The sequence below is a fragment of the Sarcophilus harrisii genome, chromosome 3 (assembly GCF_902635505.1).
Source record: "Sarcophilus harrisii chromosome 3, mSarHar1.11, whole genome shotgun sequence".
NCBI classification, from domain to species: Eukaryota; Metazoa; Chordata; class Mammalia; order Dasyuromorphia; family Dasyuridae; genus Sarcophilus; species Sarcophilus harrisii.
This window is the reverse complement of record NC_045428.1, coordinates 379,635,904-379,658,976: the sequence shown is the minus strand read 5'-3', so window position 1 is coordinate 379,658,976 and position 23,073 is coordinate 379,635,904. Positions and strand designations below refer to the sequence as shown.

Below are 23,073 nucleotides of genomic sequence, written 5' to 3'. Positions count from 1 at the left end.
ACCAACTTTGCGTTGGCAAGAAAAGCCTTTTTCCGTGAAGGAGGATGAAGGAGAAAGTAGCGGAAGGCATCTGAGTGACACAAGGAGGAAGTAAAAGGAGGAAGTTTGTGGCAAATGGCCTAATTATTTAGTGAACTATGAGGCAAAGTTCTTATGTTACTCACCAATGGATGTTGTCAAAAAAAATCATACCCTCTGAGCTATTCCACACTAGATTGGACAATCAACCATTTTCTTACTACCTAGGTTCCATCTAAGTTTGTCTAAGTGACCTTCGTGTGTCCATGCACATGAGCATAAAGTAGGTAAAAACAGAACCATCCCATTAAAATCTTATTATGAAATTGTAACTTTAAAAGTTCCTTCTGTAAAAAATTTGTTGCTAACAAAGCTAAAGCAAACACCCCATCAAAATGTTTAAGCAGAAGCATTTTGGAAACATTTTTATATAGAAATATTTATTACAAAGATTTTTTTTACAACAAAGTAAATCACATGGTCATATTGTAGGAAAATGAAAAAAGAAGGAAAAGCTTAAACATTAACACACATACACATACACACAAAGAAGAAAGTGCTCATAGCAACATATTGCAGTCTCCATGAAAGTGCATCAATGGCTAATGCCAAAGTACCAACTTGGTGCTGGCATATTCAATGATGACTGGTAAACCTCAGAAAGCAAAATTCAAAAGTCCTTTACATTTTTCTAAAGATATTTCAATGAAAAATATTTATGAACCCATTCTTGCTATGCAACTATTTTAAAATAGTTTCTGGCTACAAAAAAGGACAGAGAATTATTTTACTAAAAGCTGCTTAAAAGTAAGTCTGATGGTTTATAAAACAAAAACTTTTCCAGTTTACACTTCATACTTTATATAGATCTCACCAATTTTAAAACTCACCAGAATTATAGAGGTGATTTAATTCAGTGGCAGGAGTAAAATTCAAATATGTCCCTCTCGTGTTCATTTCTAGCTTCTAATTTATATAATCCAGTTATTGCCATATGAAAGACTACTTTTAGCATGCCTTGCATCTTTATGTTAAGGTGGTTATAATGCTATATTATAACTACATCTGCAGCTTATGTTAATCTGTTATATGAAGTGCTACATGTGTAATATATTTTGCTCTAGTCTATACCATGTGGTAATAATAAAAATAAATGTCTTCTCCCAAGTTCAACTAAAATATCCATGGCAAGAAAGTACTATATGAGTATCAAAACTTTTCACATCTCTCTCAAACCCTCAACCATCAATAGGATAATACTGAGACCAGGTTAACAAATTCTAATTTTAATGGCTGGAGGAGAAATTATTTTAATAACTACACCTAAATGATGGGAATAAGATATGAGGAACATGAGGCTAGTCTTACTCAAAAAAAAAAAAAAAAAAAAAAAAGAGTACAACTACCATTTCAGGAGCAAACATTGCATCTGAATTCTGAAGCAATCTACCTGATTGTTTACCTAACAATGGACATCTATTAAAAAGCAGCTATATTAAAGCAAAAACATTGTATTTCTATGCTAGGTTCTCTGAACCCTTAGGGCAAAAGTGGAGCTTCAGCATTACCAAATATCCCTCATATTTTACTTGGTGGAATATTTTTCTTAGTTGTTTAAATCCCTAGATACTAAGGGGACTCCTTAACTCCTATTTGCAAACTTTTAGTTTCTTTGAAGCTCATGCCTTAAGGCATAACTGTCATAAATTCAAAAGAAACATCTTGACCATTTATGGGTGCCCTAAAAGTAAGGACTGGTGCTACAATTCAGTAACAGAGATGGCAACAATTACCTAACTGTGTTACACAACAGACACATTACTTTCTGCTTCATTGGAGACTGTTTTTCTATCAGGACAACAAAGAAAGAGCTGATTTCCAAGAGTTTTCTGAGCAAATCGAAAATACATCATGTGGCCCGTTACCACAAAAGCGACTGAAATTAACACAAGTAAACCAAAAGCTTCAGGATTGGGTGCCAAGATGACCATGATGAAATGCACAAGGTCTAGAAGATAGTTCATAGAGTTCTGTACACCATTGATAATGCCTCGTTCCGACTCTATTACGTTTTCTTGCAGTAACTGTGTCACAGTCAAATCAAAGGCCCAAAGACCTGTAATGATAGTAATTTTAAAAAGAAAAAAAAAATTATTTCATTTTTTCCCATATTTAATTCATGATCACATTTTCAGGTTTCTAAAATAATACCTTACTAATATTTGTAAAATAAAGATTTAAAGATCTGCCCTTATTGTCTTCAGTTTATTCTTTTGAAAAGGATGGGGATAAGAATATTTTCACCATTTATCTTGCAGGGTTTTTTATAAGGAAAAACTTTCAAAGTTTAAAATGCCATATAAATTAATGATTCTTAAAGAATCATGAATTTAGAGCTAGAAAGGAGGTCAAAGATTATTGAAGCCAATTCCTTCATTGTTGTAAGAACTAAAATTCATAAAAGTTCCCAGAGATGTTCAATGTCTTATCCAAAATCAAACAGGTTGCAGAATTAGGGTACACACCTAAATTTTTGATCCTATAACAACTGCTTCATATAGTATAGTAGGAAGAACAATGAATTCATTTTCAGATGATCAAAGTTAAAATCTCAGATCTGCTATTTATCACCAGTGTAATTTTGGGCAAGCCAAAAAGTCTCTGAGTCTGTTTCTTCATCCATAAAATGAATTGAGGGTATGGGATTAGATGATTTATGTAGGATTAGATTTCAACTCTAAATCCAATGTTATTATTCCCTATAGAGCTTTAGCAGGTATTTTTGTTAATGACTTAATTCCTCAAGTTATTCAAAACAACTCAGTATTCTGCTATTGATTTATCAAATATAATATACAATATGGAAGAAAGTGTTTGAAATCCAATCAATTACACCATATTTAAAGATTACTAAAAATAATATAATTTTAAAAGAATGAATAAATGGCACATTTAAAAAAAAAGTTCTCTATACAACCTAATTGGTAAACTCTCTATTTCTATGATTTCTTCTTTTTTTGCAAGGCAGTTAGAATTAGGTGACTTAGCAGAGTCAAACAGTTAGTAAGTATTAAGTGTCTGCGGTCAAACTTGAACTCGGGTCCTCCTAACTCCCTAGCCAGTGCTCTATTTACCATGCAATCTAGCTGGCCCTATGCTTTATTCTTTAGAATAAATCTATCTTGACTGAATTTTGATGTTTCTGATAATTTAGGACATTTATTTCATGCCACAAAATGAATGCAATTTCATTTCAAGGAAAAAATCCAGAAAGTAACACTCTATTAGTTATATTTAAATTAGCTCTGTAAGTAATTCTTACTTTGTGAACCAGTATTTCCTTTTAGAGCTACCAAAAACAAAATAAAAACAAATAACAAAATAAGAGAGCCATTCTCATCTATGCTTTTTCTGAATAAATTCCAAAACACTGCCTTATTCTCATATAGCTGTATTGTGACACAACTGTATGTTAAAAAAAAAAAAAAAAACAAAAAAAAAAAAAAACACCCTATAACTTGTGTGGTATAACTTTGAAAGTTCTGGATTATCAAATAAAATTTTATTTTAAAATTTATTTTATACAAATAAAAGTGTAAGAAAGAGATCAACTGCCTATTTCCCTTTCTCAATCATTAAGTCCTCATTCAGAATTAATTCCAATGGAACAAGATAAGGAATGCTAGAGGTGGGGAAAGCACTTGTAAATATTAATTTGATTATAAATTTGTGGCTACCTGAATTAAGGTATCAGAATGAAGAATATTTTAAAATATCCTTAAACCCGAAGTATCTACTTATATTTAATAATACCTAAGTACACAAATTCTATGTCAAAAAGTATTTAAAGGAACATTATTCTTTATTCTTCTATACTTGAATTGTCTTCCTTAAGTGATCAATAAAAAAATAAAAATTTCTTACCAATTCTAGCAGCAATGACTCCAGCAAACAGTAGACTGACAGAGATTAAAGATACAGGTTTTGGACTCATCTCTGTATATATCTGAGTAGGATAAGACTCATTTAGTGAATTGTACATTCCAGTTGTGGAGAAAGTTTCATTTCTTTTTGTAGATACTACTGGGGAGAATTCCTTACTTGGTATTAATCTATTACGGATGTCTTCAAAGGGAGAAACTGATAAGTCCAAAGGACTTCCAGGCATGAAAACAGAGACCACACAGAGGGTCAAACAGGCCATCTGGGTTATTCCAGAGATCACACCCGTTCGAACCAGGCCACACTTTTCTCGTAGTCTGGTGAAAGCCACCGTTCCCATAATACCAGTGATGGCTGAGGCTGCCATGAGAAGACTGAGCACTGAGCCACTCAGGCCCTGAGTATAGGCATAGCCAGTAGTAATACAGTCAAAACCCAGTACAGTCATATAAAGAAAAGAAAGACCCATGCCAGCAAGAAATATTGGTTGATTGTAGTATGAGATCCATCCCTCACGGAAAGTACGAAAAGGCTCTGCTATCTGGGAAGCACAGCCAGGTTCTTTGTCATTCTCAAACTCATACTTCTTAGGATCTTTTTCACCCATTAGATGGGATCCTTCCTGGACATTTGACTCAATATCTGTTAATTTAAAAACAAGAAAGAAAGAAAGGAAGCACTGATGCTTAAGCATTTAACTTGAGAGAAAAACACAAGCCATTCAGTCTTTATCTTTTAAATATACATAAAAACATTGTAGTTTTTTTTTCCACTTTCCCTATTGCAAAGTGTTCTTTTATCATGTAATTAGAATAATTTTTATTATTTATATTTTATTTGTATTAAATAAATAATTTCAGTAATGATTTTAGTATTCTGATAAAAAAGCAACCCCCATATATAAACTTTCTAGAGAATTTTCTTTAAAAAAAAAAAAGTGCCATACCCACATTTTAATGACATCTTTTATATAATGACTACACTTATTCCTTCTTTCCTATTTTTGCCTCCTTTATTAGACAGTATTATCCTTGAGGGTAGGCAATGTCTTTTGCTTTTCACTACATCCTCAGTGTTTAGCACGGTACCTCACACATAATAAGTGCCTAAAAATGCTTGTGAGCTGACTGACTTCACAGAAATGCCTTTTTATAACCTCTTCAGTTTATTCCATCTGTTCTTATGTCAACTTCTCTCTAACTCCTCCTTAATACCCCACATCTCATTTGCTTCCCAATGGATCATCTCCATTAAGCCTCCTGTGTTTAGTAAAGAGATGGCTAAGCCTGACAAGATCCAAATGGATTAAAGAAAGTCTTCTTTATTCTCTCATTAATTAGGAAGTTTTATTTTTAACTTTAAGGGCCAAATGTATGGTTGGGGGGCTAGAAAGGAGATACAGATACTCTTAAAGTTTCCTAGGACATTGAGAAACTCTGAATATGTTCAAAGCCATCTAATTTGACTAACAGAATACAAAGATTTGATCATATTTTTTGAGAATACCTTTATGTAAATTCAGTTGTTTCAGTTCCGTTTCATCTGCTTTTGGAGAAGCTTTCAAAGCCAGAGCTGGAGTTTTTTGATAAACTTTCCAGAGTAAGAAGTACTCCACACACATAGACACCAAATTCCATCCAGAAATGAATCCACAGCCAATCACTGGAGAGCCAAATGTCATTATCTGACCGACAGCCATGGGAGCCAGAATATTAGTTAACTGATCAATTCTCCGGATTGTAGCATTCATATCTGAGGGGAAAATAATTTAATAATAGCTATTAAAGAAAAAAAACTTCTAAGAGAAATGGAAAAAGTCATGATATCAAGACTAGACCTAAACTCAAAAAAGTTTCTTTAAAAAAAAAATTATCTATGTAGTGTTTTAGCAGAAAATTTTATTGATTTTTTTATCAAGTTATAATAAAAATCCCTCAAATGTTTTTGTATACTTGGAAATGCATGCTTGCTGTATTTCAAAACTGAAATATTATAGTTCATTAAAAAAAGTCATTATATATGGAAGAAAACTTATGCCTGAAATCTACATGTCTTGTCATTTCCTACAATGCAGAGAATTAAAAAGATCCTGTGTGTTGTCCAGTGCCTTGAGAGAAAGGCACATGGTCAGAAAAAACTGCCTTTAATATTTTATCTATCCTTCTGCTAGTCAATTACCTTCTAGTCTAATTACCATTATATACAATAGCTATTGATAACAGAATAATTTTTTCCTAGTTTCCCTGGAGAAGCAAAGGTATTATTGATTTTTAAATGAGGCTAGTTTTGCAGTAACTTGATTGTCTGAAACATAATAGTCATTTAATAAATGTATACTGAATTGAGATTCCGTCTCTTATACTTTTAATGTGTGGACACAATCCATATGGCCAGAAAAAAAATGTCAAATTAAAACAAAAAAAAGAGGATACTTTGAGTGAAAAACTCTTTCATCTGAAAGTTTGACTACCATTAGTGTGAAGTAATTTAAATTCAACAGATAAGGTCATATGAATTCTGCCTCATTTTGTAATTATAAACAATTTTAATTTTCATTACTATTATGTGCTGATTATTTCCTGTACAACTATTAATTCTACCAAAATTGTATTTTCAAATAGAAAATCTTATCAATTAGCAAATTTCATTTTCTGAGGATTCTATTTTAATAGCTATTGAAAAAACTAAGTAATTACAATTAAAGATAAAGAAAATAAAATGAGAATCTTAAATACCAAGGATTCATTAAATAAATAACACATAGCACAAGTTACTTTTTGAATGTGAAATTATTTTTAACTAATAATAGTGGACAAATCAAACCTGATATTACATTGATTTCTTGGATGTATAGAATAGGAAAAGAAGCCCTTTAAAACTGTGCTTTGGAAAAGTAGGGGGATAAAATATGCTAAGATTTCAGCTAAGAAATAAATTTGCATGAAAGCAAATGGTTTTTGAAATATTCTTTTTGATATTTACAGATGATTTTAGTATTTTAAGAGACATGAAAAATGCACATAAAAGAGGTACTAATGATCAGCTATTTTAAGAAGGTAGACATGTGATGGCCAATAATTTACGTAGTTTAACAATTATTCATTTTTTTTTTAAAGGAAATAGCCTACAAATATATATAGAGAGAAAAATCAGTATTATGGGTCCTTAAAAGGAAAAAAAACTCAGAATGAGTCATACCTATCCTGCATTTCAGAAGGGCGAGGCTTTATCTTAGAGTGCAATATGTAAAATAGATATGATATGCTACGTGCTAACATTTGGTCATAAGAAGAAAGGTTAATGAGAAAATTAGAATCATTACTTTAGCTGCAAGTGGTACACAGGTAAAGTCTTCTGAACTGCATTCTCCTGTACTAAATTGTTGATAGGTTTGTACAGGTTCCTAAAGGCACTGTGGCATTACTATTCAAGTTATTATACTGCTACTTCTAAATACTCCCCTACTAAAGAAATGGCATCAAATCAAACTTGTTTTTTAGCCTTTAAGGTCTTGCATTAACTTTGGTACCTCTTTTACAATCTTATCTATTGTTATGAAGTAATGTGAATTTACTATTTGTCCTCTGGGTTACTGTTGTTCAGCAAATTCTGTGCCAACAACTTGTGTGATCCAACTTTTATATTCTTAAATTTTCCATACCTGTGTATTTCCTCCTATAAAATCTTAGTCAAAACTGAAATCTTCCAGAAAGCTTTTCTTATTAAAGGAGAGATCCAAGTGGAATAGGTGCCTCTAAGCTTCATTGGTACAGTCGATAAATATCCTCACTTTTCTCTACAATGATTCTTTTTAAGTCTCCTTAGTTCTTTTAAGTATTGGTCTACATTGCTTTGAATATGGAGCACACTTCTTTAAAATGAGAGCTCTTTGGTAGGAAAAGGAAAACATTATATAATATTTTATGTAAAAGATAACATGCATCACAGGAAATTCAATTTGGGAGTGAGGAATACAATGTATATAGATAAACCAATATTTTTTCATATCTACAATTAATGGTTACTTTAAACTTCTCCAGTAGGAATTGTATTGTGTCTAATTCTTTAGTATTTCAAAAAATAAGGACTATATAACTATCTACATATAGTAAGTTCCTGGTAAAAAAAAATTCCTCCTTACACTACAATAAGAATTTTGGGTTTTTTTGGTATTAAGTAAAAACATCTTTTTTCTTCAATCTGAGCAAAACATGATATCCTTGATTATGACTAGTGAATATTATTCATCTTTTTCAATCTTTTACTATTGTTAAGTGAACTGATGTGGAAATTCCCTCCACAACAGTGGATTAATTTTAGGCAGCTAGTTTACTAAGGCTCAAAAAGGTTAGCAGTCAGGTCATATAGCTAATAAGAGTGAGAGATGAACTTTGAACTCAGGTCCTCATGATTCTAAGTCTAGCACTCTAGTTTGGACTAGTGTGTAACCCTGCCTCTAGGGGACTGAACCTGTGCTTTTACTGGGATAAGGAACTATCATATGAGGAACTTCATCTATTAATGTAGGTCAGCACCTTCCTTCCATTTTATTGTAGTCCTTCTTACAGAAGAAGGGTCAAATGTACTTTCCCTGTACCACCAGAAAGAGATTATAATGTAATGGGAAACAATTACTAAAATAAATAGAAAATATTCCCCAAAAATAGAAAAAAATTCAAGTCAAGATATAGCCTGCAGAGATAGTAGCTCAATTTCTATTTAAATTTGATACCACTTCTGTAGATCAATGAAAGGTCAAGGGACTTGCCCAGAGTTACAACAGTGGTCAGATGGGAGACTTAAAGCCAGGTCTTCCTGGTTTTGAGGACAGCAAATCAACTTATTACTTGTTATCAGTTATAAGAAAAAAAATAACAATCAAATTAACAGAACTAAGAGAGTTAAAAAGAGGTGTTGTCACTCTCTTCTTGCTTTAAATATAATAAATACTCTTTATAAATTTATCATTATAGTACAAACCAATTTTGCTATTGTCAATTGGATTTGGCTACTGATATTAGAAATGTACTATGCTTTCCAACTGTTATTGTTAGAGAGTTTTTGCAACATAAAAAAAGTTTCCTTCTCAACACTGACTTAAGCATATTTCCTTAAATAACTTTTAAAAGAAGGGGAAGGGGGGGAGGAGTAGAGGAAGCAAACAAAAGCCACTATATTTTACCTGCTAATTTGCTTCTGTCATCCCCAGCAACAACAACAATCCAGTCTCTCTGAATCGTGATCCCAGTTGCAGTGCTGGCTAAATTTGCAATATTTGCAATAGTGATGATAAGGATATAACAAGAAGTCTGAAGAATCACAAAGGGGGAAAATAAGGGTTAAAATCCTTTAGGATAAGGATTTACAAATTTACAAATTATTCTTTGGTAACCTACTTAAGTAATTCAAATTTTAACATTCATTTGTAAGAAACCATTTTATTTTCAATATACACACAATGTAGTAGTTAGAGGTGCCCTAAGGTTGGAAAATACTTTGGAATTTAAGTATTTTCTTTATCTTGTCATTTATTTTACAGAAACTAAGTAAATGCTGAAATGTTCATAAAGATAATTTAAAGCAAAATAGCTAAAGACATATTTGTAGAGTGCGACCTTTCTAGACTTAGTTGAGACAACAAGGCTACTGAGGGGATCAAGCTCTGCCCTGGAATCTGGAAATCCAAATTTGACTTCAGATACTAGCTGTGTAGTTGACCTTTATTGCCTCTATGACCTGGGAAGAATTGCTTAATGCTCTTAGCCCTAATTTCAGTTGCAAAATTAAGGTGTTAACTACAATGAGGGATCCTAATGGGGATCTGTGAGTTTGAATGGGGAAAAAAATTACTTCTTTACTTTCACTAAAGTCTAATTGAAATTTAACATCTCCCCTAATTATAAATTTAAAAAGAAAACAATTCTGAAGATTCCATAGGCTTCAATAGATTAGTGCTAAAGGAATTCATGATATGAAAAAGGTGATGAATTTCTGGAATTGATGGCCATTGAGATCTGTATAGTTCTAGATTCTTGATCTCAAACTGAGTCCTATTAAAGATCTTAGCTTAAAAAGGCCAAGGCCTCCCATTGCATTCAGCACCACCTCCAGTAATCCTGATCTATATCTAGCCACTGGACTCAGAGGTTTTTGGAGGAGAAAGTGAGACAGGGGACTTCCTTCATTTAAATCCAATTCATTTGCATGGCATGGTATCACCTCACTAATGTCATGGTCCTATGGGAGAATGAAGGACAAACAATGATGGTGGGCAAGTCATTTAAACTGTCTGCCTCATTTTCCTCAATTGTAAAACTGGGGGTAATAATAGCACTTCTTTAACAGGCTTGTTGGGAGAATCAAATCAGATAATTTTTGTAAAACTGCTTAGTCTATTGCCTATGTAATATAAACATTTATTTTCTTTCCCCTTCCTACCACAGAAAGAAATCCATTCTTTCCTCATGGCCCAATTTCATTAAGTGACATTGGATCCTTTATTTTTCATAACACTCCATCCCTCTTTTCTCAGTGAATCTACCACCATAGGATCCCAATATGAATCATCCTTAAGAAATTGTTTAATTCAGTCCCCAAGTCATCATATCATGTGTGTCTGAGGGTTATAGTATTGGTTAAATCCCAATACCATTATAGTTCCTCATAAGCAATAGACAAATCTCAAATTAATAATAATGTGCCAAAATATTTTGAACAGAACTAAAAAAACACTCTTAAATCTTTTATTACTAGCACCTATTAATATCTTTTCATTAAAGTATTTAATTCAGAACTTACAAGAACCCATCCATTGTACAGGCTCAGAAGATCAGTTTTATGTAAGAAAACCATCATTAGGATGAAACCACATGTGATGACTGAAACATTCTGTACAATCAAAGAAGTCTGGGCCACTATAGTAAGGGAGAAAAAAATTACTTATTATACACAAAAGTAGTGAGAAGACAATGCCTAGTCTCACTTGGGGGTAAAAATTGCTTGAAGATATAAGTGCAGTAAGCAGTTTACATCTATATATACACAAAAAACCTTTTGATTTACTGAATTAAATACTATCTCAAATATTCCCTATACTTTCCCTATTCATACTTATTTATAGCTTATGCTACACCTAGAATTAGTCATCAACTATACCATCAACTGACGTCTACAAGACAAACGAAAAGAATTAGAAATCTCCAATTAGTATAGAATTAGAGAAGTCTAACATTTGAGTCTGAAAACCTGGATTAAGTCAATCAATAAACATGTTAAATCAAGAAACATTTATTAAGAGCCTATTGTGTGCTAGGTACAGTGCTAAATGCTGGGGATACAAAATGAGCTAAAAAACAGTTCTTGTCCTCAAGGAATTTACAGGCTTAAGGAAGCCTCATTGCTACTATGTGACCTCTGGCAACTCAATTAATATTTCTATTAATCTCAATCAATTAATTCACTTTGATTCAATTAATCTTATCTGAAGAATTTAAAAAATGCTTGCTTTGCATACCTCATAGAGCTATAGTAAAGGATAATGTTCTTTCATCTCTGTAAGCACTTGGGAAATACTATACTGTTATAGGAATAAAAAATAAAAAATAATTTCAAAAAATCTTCTTTACCTTACTCCTCAATTTTTACTTATAAAAAGACTAAAGCTCACTGGTGTTAAAAATTATGAGCTACCAAAAAAAGGCATACATTCTCTACCTTGTAACATTCAAAATAACTAGGAAAAAATAGAATACAGAACTGTCCTTTAGAGAGCTAGTTTGGAGACCAGAATTTAAAATTAACTTTACATTTCCCTAGTACCTATAACAATCTTGTTAGGCTTTCTTGGTTACAATTAAGTAAGTAATTCAGGAAATCTACTTTGGCCATTTACACTGCCTTGAAACTGTTCAATCCTCTGATTAATTTCTTGGCTGTGTGGAACTGTTTTCTTCAATTGTGCTATTTGGAGAAAAGTATTAAGAAGCAACATCTAAAAATAACATTCCAATACAATCTGGTCTATTTAAATATGAAATCTTACACTGATACAGACCTTTCAATTTTAAATTCTCTGAAATATTGCTATATGAAAACTATGACATTTTCATAAAGTTTGCCTACAAGATAGTTATATATCCTATCCCCTAGTCTTATAAATGGATTCCACTGCATTTCCAAGAGAAATCAAACCAAAGTTAAGCCAGCTTTTAATATTTAACATGGTTCTCAGAAAAGTGTCACTTGATGTTAATTATTAACATTTGGACTTTACCAGGAGCTAAAGGTATTTTTAAAAGTCCTTTATTTACTCCCTGAGCACAAATATAACAGGGATTTCTACATGGTCCAGGATCTAGGTCCCATGCTCCCAATAGAAATGCTGGTGTCAAAGGACATCAAGGTAGGTACTTAATAAATATTGGGTGGTTGAAGTACTTCATAACTCAACTACTCTCTGATTTGCTCATAACTGCCATTACAGAAGGAACATCTGAAGACTTTGTAGAAGGAAAGGATAGCTCTTTTTCTGACATAATATCTCTCATCAAAAATTAGATAATTTGCTCTTTCTTTCTTCTTCCCTTTATTCCATTTTAAATATAGATCAGACAAAAGTCTGTTTCCTTGAATTGAAAAGGGCTGGTTCAAAGAATACCTACCTTTAAGCCTGGGATTCTTATCTACCCAATCTCCAATGATGGCTCCCAGGATCAGAACAGAGCCTGCCACCACCAGCCCGTAGACAGCAGTTAAGAGCAGGCTGTTTCCATAGAGCTCAACCAGAAACAAAGATACTGCAAAATGCCACATCCGATCTCCCTTGAATAAAAAAAAAAAAAAAAAAAAAAAGAAGGAAATGGAAGAATTCATTAGTATTTTCAATTTCTAGACAATTATATACAGAAAGCTACTTTTCTATTGAAAGAGATTCTCCAGCTAAGGATCCCAAAGGAGACATCTTACCTATTCATATATCATTATCAGACTAATTAGAAACAGATACAAAGAAAGCAAAAGATAGTCCCTGCTCTTAAAGTGTTTACAGTTTAATAGGGAAGACAACATTCAAACAACAATTAATATATGGATAAATAGAAAATAATTTTGAAAAAGACTGAAGGCATTAGAATTAAGGGGGGATTGAGAAAGGTAGGAATTTATTAAGTCATAAGGCAGAAATGAGGAAGGGACACTGAAAAATTAAGAAATAATCTCAGTGGGAAAGCACTTAGCGGTAAGGAGCAAGAGTGGGTAGGTGTGGAGTTGGGAAAGGATTCATAAAAAAAAAATAATAACTCTTCTGACACACATTCTTGTCTCCCCAAATCAGCAGTTAACTTGATAGCATAATGGTCAAGAGTTAACAATTACCAATTCTGATAAGGACACAGAAGGCATTATCCCCCCAACAACTGAGAATTTACAATGAAAGCCTTGGATATGTAAAGAAAGACCACACTCACTCATCAGTCTAAAGAAAAGGATTGATTTAATCAGGAGCTATTTCCCCCTTATTCATCCATTTCTACTGCACAATTAAGTGGCATCACACTTTTGGATGCACCAAAACTGATGGAGGTGAAACCAAAACAACCCTGGATAAAATCAGACACACCATTGGTCAGATAGTATAAGCAAGCTGCAGAAGTACAATTAAATTGTAAGTAGGAACAGTGTTTTATTGAAAACAGTACACAATTGTGTGTGCTTCACGGTAATTTACACATAGTGGGCATTTATATAAGTGAAGTTTCCCCCCCCCCCCCCCCCAGGGTTCACTGAACAAACATCAGTCAGGAAAAGGCCAGTTTCCTCATCTGTAAGATTAAAGGTTTGTGTCTGATGATGTTAAGATCCTCCCTAACTCTTAAGATTCTATGATCCGATTTATTCTCTGTGATAATTTTACAAAGAAAAAAAATTAACAGGAAGAACTGCTAGATGCAGAAAGATAAGGTTAACAAGAGCCAATTTTGACATTAAATGGTCAGTAAAGGGCTTACATTTATATACAAACATATTTTCCATGCATGTGAGTTTTTTAAAACAAACTATTTTAGTAAAGCTTGTTGAAGAATAAGTGATTAAAACATTCAAGGGGTGAAAATTTTATTTTTTAAAGCACTGATTCCTACAGTTTCCCAATCCCCCTTAATTCTAGTATCTTCCCTCTTTTAATCTTTGCCTATTTATTTCATATATAACTTGTATGTACACAGATATTTGAATGTAGTCTCCTCCTTTAAATTGTAAACTCCTTGAGAATAGGGACTATCTTTTGCTTTCTTTCTATCTGCTTCTAGTTAATCTGATACTAATATGTAAATGGCTAAAATGTTCATGGAATTCAAATGTGCCTGAAACAGTATTAACTGAAAATAGATTGAAGAATTTAGATAAATTTACAGATGATTGAACTGGGATATACTGAGAAATCTTTGATTTTAAGCTCAGGTTAGGGAAGACAAGCATGTTATTTCATAACCTATACTAAATATCATTGTCAGAGATGAAATATCAGATAAATCAATGACGGGTCTTACACACTGAAATTGTTAGCATGTTCCTAATATACTATAAAAATACAAAAAAAAAAATTAAACCAAAATAACAAATGACAGAAGATTTCATCAAAATTAAGATCTGCTGTTAGAAATTCTTTTTGATGAATTTATCATAATGCTTATTTAGCCCCCAAATAAATTTAAAAAAAAAAAAAGAAAATTAAACATATACCCATGTATAAGCTGAGGGAGATCTCAGGCAACAATACTTTGTCATTATGCAAAAAAGTCATACTAATTGCATTTTAGCTGTGAAATCAGTAAGGACAGATAGCAAAGGTGATGTATAAGCTGAGGGAGATCTCAGGCAACAATACTTTGTCATTATGCAAAAAAGTCATACTAATTGCATTTTAGCTGTGAAATCAGTAAGGACAGGTCACAGAGAGATTAGCAAAGGTGAATTGAATAAAACATGAAAAATAATTTATCAACTATTCTATCCTGCTGTAAATGGATTTATACTCTGAATATAACAGAGCCTTGAAGAGAAGTTAATCATAGCACTGAACTATATGTAAACTTTTTTGGAAACCAAATTTATGAAGCAAAATACATATAAGCAAAAATTCATTCATCGAGGGAGATCAAATGTCTAAACCAGTACCTAGTTCTCTCTACAAAAATGACCACAAATACAAACCTCATGAGGTTTGCATCAGCAAATGGAATTCTTGTCTAACCTAAAGATATTTATTTTTTGTCTTATATCTTATCTACTCTTTGAATTAAAATCAATTCACAGTAACCACACTTTATTTACAGTTTATTTACAGTCATTCTCATCTGCCCAATCTTAGACATATGCTTGCTTTTTTTAAAAATAGCTACCAATAAATTGCTGTTAGATATTAGAGAGAATGAAGAAACTATTAAACTATTACATAAAAATTTGGGACATAAATTTTTCCCATTTCATTAGTGGGTCCAAGATGATCATATAAAACTTTGGAATTTAAATTTTTTTTTAATCATCCTTGGCTTCTTTCTCAAAATTCTCATCTCATTAAATATAACATGATGTATGAGTATGATGCACTCGGTTTTTTAAAAGAAGCAGCATTTATTAATGAAGAGATTCTTAAATCAATAATTAGGGACTGATCTACCTTCCTTGTGAAGCTGGCCAGTATAATTATTCTCATTTTGCTGATGACAGAACCAAAACATATAATTTTAATGTAGCACAGTTTTTGATGTTCAAGCATCTTACTTCATTGAATCACAAACTGGTTTGCTTCACAAATGGCAAGCAGCTAAAAACATAGCTGTTTTTAATCTCCCAAATATTCATTCTCATTGATTCTATTGCTTACCATTCTATTATTCTATTATTCAATTATTACATATATAACTGTAATTCTGGCAATCACTGCATGCCTTCTGTACAATCTCTAAGAGCCTATACTAGAAGCAAACTTCCACCAAAAAAAAAAAAAATGATCTTTTTCAAATAGTTTGAAAGAAAAGTTACAGCCAATCTTTACCTTTTAAAGGGAGAATCATCATTACCCTTTAAAACAATCTAGTAGTACACAGACACAGACATAGACATGACAAAAGTTTTTATCAATTTGGTTTTACATTTTGGATACCTGTATCCTATTCTAATATAATTCTATATAAAGCTAATATCACAGGTTTCAATTGAAAAATGGGAGGGTAAGAATGCTAATAAAAACATGAATGCTAATTAAGTAATTTAGCTCTTTAACACCACCACAAGTTAATTGGAAGTCAATTTAATGGTCACATGTCAGAAGGAAAGGAAAATTGTGTAACTTATGTAGCAATTATTACAGTACATTTTTTGCTTACCCAGGTGGATAGAGCATGACCAAAGTAGAGAAGACATTTTGCAGAGGTAATATAGTTTGTAAAGGATCCTGCAATGAAACAAAGGCAGAAAAAGGTGCATTTATCTTTGTGAAAAGATAATCTTTATTATTAATTTTATCAGATCTCAAGTGTTCAGTATTTTCTTTCTTTTAAAGTTATTTTGATTAAATCATTTCATGAAGTAAGTCCTATGTTTCTCACTAGGTATCTTTGAAATAAAGGAGACATTTTGTTTTTTTGACTATGAAGCCAATTAATTTGAATCCATATAATATTTGAGGAATTGCACAAAAAAGACAAATATTCCTTCAGTATATTTCTCTTCATCTTTTACCCAGAGCTACACACAATCTTTCCTACCCGATTCCCCAATCCATACTTGTGTCTATATATAAGGAGCCATAGGAAGAGAGCATGATTCCATAGCTTTAAGGAACTCTTGGATGAGGAAGTGTCTGCAATGCAGGGCAGTAACTTCTCTGCAAATTTCGATCCTAAAAAGTTCCCTAGAACACTCAGAACTTACATGACTTGCCTAGGGTAACACATATGGGATGAGTCAGAGGAAGGCTGGGGAATTCTTTCTTAGCTTCCAGACCACTGCCCCCTGAACTGCCTCTCTGGCATATTTATACAGTATACAAATAACTCCTCTTCGCTGACTTTTTAAACTATGGAATTCATAAATTCTTCCGCTCCCCATACAAAACTACCAAAACTCCTTGCAGTTAGCTACATCTTCACCCAACCTGCTTATCCACATTTACCCTTAAGTTAACTGACATAAAAAACAGCTGGTCATGCCCACTCACCACAGCATCCTCCACGAGTGTTTTGGTCATTTTTGTCGGTCATGACAACAGGAGTTTCTTATTGACTTTTCTTTGTCCTCTGCTGTTGCTGCTGCTAATGATGTTTTGAAATTTTTGTCGTTAACTGGAGTGCAAATAACTGGAGACAGCACCATCAAAAAAAAAAAAAAAAGCAAAGAAACAAAACAAATTCTCTAGAAAACTTTTTTTAAAAAATAATTTTTAAAAAAGGAAGGGGGGCAATCCGGGATTTCTCTTTTTTTCCCTTTCCAAACTTAGCTATCACTGTAGCTGAAGTTGGAAAGCTATAGCCTTATGGCTACAGGAGAGGGGCAGAAGGCTCCCGATGGCTGTTGGGGGGCCTCAAGAGAGGCTCCCAGCAGCTGAAGCTGTCATCCCAGAAAAGGGCCTCCACCCGAGCTCTTATACCGGGCCTGGGGGTGGAGCTTGGGCGGGCATTTGGCCAGCGCCCGCCCCACGTGAGCTCACCCCTGAGAGTGCGGGGCGCTGACAATCTAACTGCGGTGCATCCCTCTACGCCCTGTACTAGAGTCGCCTCCATGGCGACAGAATCTTCATTCTTAGCAATAAAAAGCTGCACTGAAATCACAGGATTTGGACCTCCGCACAAGAGACGTGGGAAGCCTGAGAACATTTTCGTGCGTGGGAATTCCAGTTGTCCGGGTTTTCTCGCGTGCAGAGAAAGAGGACGAAGAGAACCTAGGGCAAGGGGTGGGAGGGGATGGTAGTGCGCGAGCCTGGAAAGAAGGGGACGGGGGTGTGGGATAGAGGGAGGGGATGTGCTTGGTCTTGGACGTGGAGGCGCTCTCCGGTGAAGTTACTTGTGCATACTCTGTCCTAGCACTAGAGGGTGGGGGTACAACAGGTTGTATAATACTTTGTGAAAGTCTCGAATCATCAACGTGGGTTTTTCCAGTGAAGGAGAATCTCTTGTGGGGCCCATTTCATAAAAATAGCCTCACTGGTCATTCTTTTTTCTTCAACTTTCTGTGTGCCGTGATGCACATATATTGTGTTTAGCGAAATGTGATCACACACAGTATAAGGGGAAAGAATTAGGTTCAAATCCCAAGCTCTTTACGTAAGCTTACGTAAATCGCCGTCTCTTAATTTAGTTACCCAAACCGAAGGTTTCTATTTGTCTCTCTCTTCTTTACCTTTTCTCCTTCCTTCTTTCATTCCTTTTTTTCTTCCTTCCTTCTTTCCTTCCTTCTTTCCTTTCTCTCTTCCTTCCTCCCTCGTTTCCTCCCTCCCTCCCCTTCCTTTCTTCCTTCCTCCCCTTCCTTCCTTCCCTTTTTTCTTTCCTTCCTGTGTTCTTTCTTCCCTCCTTCTCTCCTTCCCTCCTTCTTTCCCTCCTTCCCTCCCTCCTTTCTTCTCTCCTTCCTTCCCTTCTTCCTTCTTTCCTTCCTTCCTTCCCACCTCCGTTTCTTCCTTTCTCCTTCCCTCCCTCCCTTTATTCCTCCCTCTTTTTTCTCCTTCCCTCTCTCTTTTCCTCTCTCCCTTCTTTCCTTCTTTCCTCTTCTTCTCCCTCCCTCCCTCCCTCCCTCCTTCCCTCCCTTTCTTCTTTCCTCTTTCTCCTCTTTCTCTTCCTCTGTATCTCTGTTTTTCATCTCTGTGTCTCTTCCTCCATCATATTCACATTCTAGCTTGCCTTCTACTTCTACATTAAGCCTTTTCAGATCCCTCTAACTACTAGTAGCCACTTTCTCTTTATTCTGTATATATTTATATATGTAAATATTGTCTCACCTCAAGTGATGTAAAATTTTTTTGTTTTTGTTTTTGTATCTCTAGCGCCTACCAACTATTGGCTACATAGTTGGGCTAGGGAATATGATTTCATTGGTATGGGGAATTCTCTTGTAAATGAACTCCATCTTTCAAAGCAAATCAGCACCCACACTGCAACATAAGTTGCCTAAAATGTCTTAGAGAGGTATGTAGAAAACCAAGAGATTAAGTGATGTACCCAGGGTCAAACAGCCAATACATATCAGGGGCAGGGCTGACTTCCAAGCCCTCTATGCATTTAAAAGCCTTTATGTCCAAGTGTCCAAAATAAGAAGCTTCATAAAAGTGTCTTGATTGATTGACAGCCAAATGAGAGAAATCGATTACAAAAGTGGTTTCAAACTCTCACTTTATAAGAATCCTTTACAACCCATCTTAATTCCAGTATCTTTCTTCCTTCTGTTAATTTACTAATTATCCTGTTAATTGCTTTGTATATATTTGTTTTCGTGTTGTCTGCCCATTTGGATTCTAAGTTCCTAAGCAACTTGAGGGCAGTAAATGACTTTTGTTTCTTTTTGTATCATTAGAGATTAGCTGTGTCTGGTATTTGTTGATGTTTAGTGATTTTTCAGTCATATGTGGTTCTTCATAACTCCATTTCAGGTTTTTGTGGCAAGTTTTCCATTTCCTTCTCCAGCTCATTTTACAGTTAAGAAAATTGAAACAAACAGGGTTAAGTGACTTGCCCAAGCAGAGCAATAAGTCTGAGGCCAGATTTGTACTTAGGAAGTTGAATCTTCTGGCTCCAGGCCTGACATTCTATCCACTATACCACCTAGCTTCCGGGCACTTTGTAGATTATTAATAAATGTTTGATTGACTGAAATTGCGATGAGGCCCATAATCTAATCCCTGAGGGCTGTCTATAGATTTAGTTTTAAAATGTAATATTGCCTAGGTTTCATTGTATTTTATTTCTTTTAAAAATTTTTCCCAATTACTTTTTAATCTGTTGTGGGGAAAGTAGGTTGTGAGTTACATGTGGCAATCTATATGACACCACTTAACTAGAGGACTTCTCAGGTCTTATGTAGTGCTTGTGGTCTAAATCTCTTAGGTCTTATTCTTGAGGCTGCAATCATGGTGATTCTCCTAAATTATCTGAGAATGAATTTTGAGAGATGGAAAAAAGGGATCATAAGTACTTTTCCCATCATCCTACTCTTCACAGACTTTTTCCTCTGCCTTTTTCCTTCCCTAACTTCACCTCTTTGTCCCTTATGTCAGTCTGCAAGCCCTGATTTTACAGATTCTTTCCCTGGGACCAAAATCCTTCAGCCCCTGGAGGGAGTCCTATCCACCTTCATTTTGCTACCCAGTCACAATAAAACCCCAAAAATGGATTCTTCATATTGGCCCTTGGGATAGAAGTGAGCCAAATAGTTGTGAAAGTAACAACTAGAAAGGTCACATTTAGTGCCTTACTGGGCTAGATGTGTATTGCTACAGGGTACAAGGGTGGAGCACATTTGGATTCAGTTAGGATGTGGTCTGGAGGATAGAGATAGGAGATTCACAGTTTAGTTACTTTACTTAACAACTGTTGTTTAACTTTCTAAGCCCTCTTTCTCCCCTCTTTATTCACAAACCCAGTTCTGTCTTCTCACTCCAAAAGAAATTTCCTTCTTCGATTGGTGAAGGCGCAGAATTATACTGATTTTGCTTTAAAGTATACATAGCTAACTTTATAGATATATTCAATACTCAGTCAATAGACATTTTATTTTTTAGCACATTGGTACCCAGCCCAAAAGATAGGAAGGAAAAAATAACCATCCATACCCTGAAGGAATTCATGCTCTAATGTGGGTAAGAAACAAAAAAATTAACTAAGTACCTACAAGATATTTACAGAATAGATGGGGAAGTCTGTAGTTGCTAGAGGACTGGGACAAGACGCCTGGAAAAGTTAGAATTTGATTTGAGCTGAGTCTTCAAGACAATCAGAGCAATTAGAAGGTAAAGGTAAAGAGGGAAGAGCATCCCAAAAATTGTTCACAGCCCATGCAAAGGCATGGGAAGGAAAATGGAGTGTCCTGCATCTCATAAAACTTAATTTGAGAATAGATTTTTTGTTTCATTATAGCTTTAGAGAAGTGGAAAAGATCATTTGGCCAGGGAAACTGATGAAAAAGGGCAACTAATGCCCTTCCATGATTTTTTTTAAAGGCCATTATTGCAGTTGGATTTTGTTTTCCAGGACTCAAATCAAAAGGGGATAATAACACTTTGTTGATTACAGCGTCTTTCTATTTCAAGGACCTCAAAGTATCGCATAAACATTAATTAATTCCTGCTATTATTATACTTCTCAGGAAGTTCTTTACTCATGTTTTAGTACTCATAAGTACTAAACTTTTAGGTGGTTGTATTAAAATTAAATGGCTTACATCAGAGTGAGAAAAGTTAGAACTGTAACTCATGGCAGTTCCTCTCAAAGAGAGAACTCAGAGATGGGGGGGAGAGGTGAATCTCCTGTTTTCTCATCATTACAAAATGGTCTTCAGGAGCAAAACTTGAAGAAGGGAAAGCAGGGAGCAGATCACAAGACTGGACCTTATGCAGCATTTAAGTTGGAAAAAATATTCTGGAAAAAAAGGAACCATAGCTGTATAATCAAACCCTGGGAAGTTGTTTAAAGCTTCATAATAGAAAAGTAAATGTCCTAGATATAAATGGGGGGGGGGGAATCACATACTAATTGTGGCATATAAAGAAGAAGGGACATGGAGATAAAAATTAGAAATAAGTTCCCTAAATTTGGTTAGATTACAAATGGCAAACCAGGAGTTCTAGACTCCCAGCATCTTTCTTTAATCATAAGACCAAGCTATGTCTCTCACAAATAAATGATGTAATAATTGAGAAACAGAGCTTCTGTTATCATTTTTTAAAAGCAGGTCTTTAAAATTAAGAGATTGGACTTGATAATCTCTAAAATCACTTCTGGTTATAAAGTTCTCTGATTTTATATATTATATATATATATATATAATATATAAAATCAGAGAATAATCAGAATATATGTATACATATTATATATATATATATATATATCCAAGGAAGAGAATAAAGTATATGTTCTAGTTATAAAATATTAACAAATACAATCCCACTTGGGGAAAAAATGTTTTTTTTACTTACCCCACCAAAGTACTCTGAATTTCTCCTGCTACATCCGATGGTCTCACCCTCACTGAAAGCACTGCAAAGAATACTCATCAGCACATTGCTTTGAAGAGAAGTAATATAGTTGTCATCATCTATTACAGGAAAAACTTAGATTCTAGAACTGTGATCTTTTTGGACGAAAAGCCTTTCAACTAGCCTATGAGATTTAAACCCATATTATAGGTATATCTTCTCCATGTCATAGGCATATTTCAAGCATGCACTTGATATTTTCTCAGTCATTTTCTGACATAACATTTTCTATGTCGAATCGTCCCTTGTAAAACATTAAGTAGCAAGCACCAATTTTCTAGGAAGATGTATTTTTATATATGTCCTTTTTCCACTAATCATGTTGCCTGACCTCCAAACATACCCCGTGCTGAAAGGCGTCTGCATGCATCTAGATAGACACATACACATAAGCACATACACACTTTATAGATAAGCTACAGTTTCCTGTTTGAAACTGAAATGAAGTCTGTATCCAGAAACTTCCAAGAGTCCAGGATCATCATGTGGCATTTTTCTGTAGTAATGTTTCTTAGGCCAGTTGTTGGTCCAATAATGGATTCATAAAGGCTAGAAGATAACTTGAGATCACTACTTATTTCATCACCCTTCTGCTTGACATAAAAATATCCAAGGAAATAGTCTTATTTTCTTTAAAGTTTTCAAAACAAAAAAAGGAAATGTACACAATCATCTTAAATTTATCCCTTTTTCTCAGAACTTTAAAACCTGAAAAGTATTTTTTTTTGTTGCGTCTAACCTAAATCTCTTGTGCTACAGTTAAAATCTATTACCTTTTAACCTGTCTTCAGCTTGGATCTTCAGTAGGCCTTCTGTTCCTCAGGACACAGTGGGTTTAGATTTTTATCAATGGTCTACTACCAAGTATTCAATCATTT

General features: G+C 34.1%; 1 protein-coding gene across 2 annotated transcripts; it reads right to left on the bottom strand.

The window, feature by feature from the left end:
- Positions 1-437: 437 nt before the first annotated feature.
- SLC40A1 (solute carrier family 40 member 1) lies at positions 438-22,552 on the bottom strand. Of its 2 annotated transcripts, XM_023499331.2 has the most exons (9): positions 22,136-22,552; positions 17,177-17,315; positions 16,344-16,411; positions 12,621-12,780; positions 10,759-10,874; positions 9,143-9,269; positions 5,467-5,712; positions 3,943-4,602; positions 1,821-2,134 (listed from the first exon to the last, which is right to left on the bottom strand). In XM_023499331.2, exons 2-9 carry the CDS (start codon positions 17,217-17,219, stop codon positions 1,821-1,823), a joined length of 1,734 nt encoding a protein of 577 aa, XP_023355099.1. In that variant the 5' UTR covers positions 17,220-17,315; positions 22,136-22,552. The 2 variants fall into 2 exon arrangements, with proteins under 2 accessions (XP_003764089.1, XP_023355099.1); XM_003764041.4 differs by lacking the exon at positions 22,136-22,552 and having other exon boundaries at positions 438-2,134; positions 17,177-17,572.
- Between the last annotated feature and the right edge of the window lie 521 nt (positions 22,553-23,073).

Coding starts and splice junctions, on each gene's coding strand:
- SLC40A1 (XM_023499331.2), bottom strand. CDS start 17,219: ATGACCGACAAAAATGACCAAAACACTCGTGGAGGATGCTGTG. Junction 5,713..9,142: donor TGACAGAAGCAAATTAGCAG/GTAAAATATAGT, acceptor TTTTCCCCTCAG/ATATGAATGCTACAATCCGG. Junction 4,603..5,466: donor ACAACTGAATTTACATAAAG/GTATTCTCAAAA, acceptor TTAAATTAACAG/ATATTGAGTCAAATGTCCAG.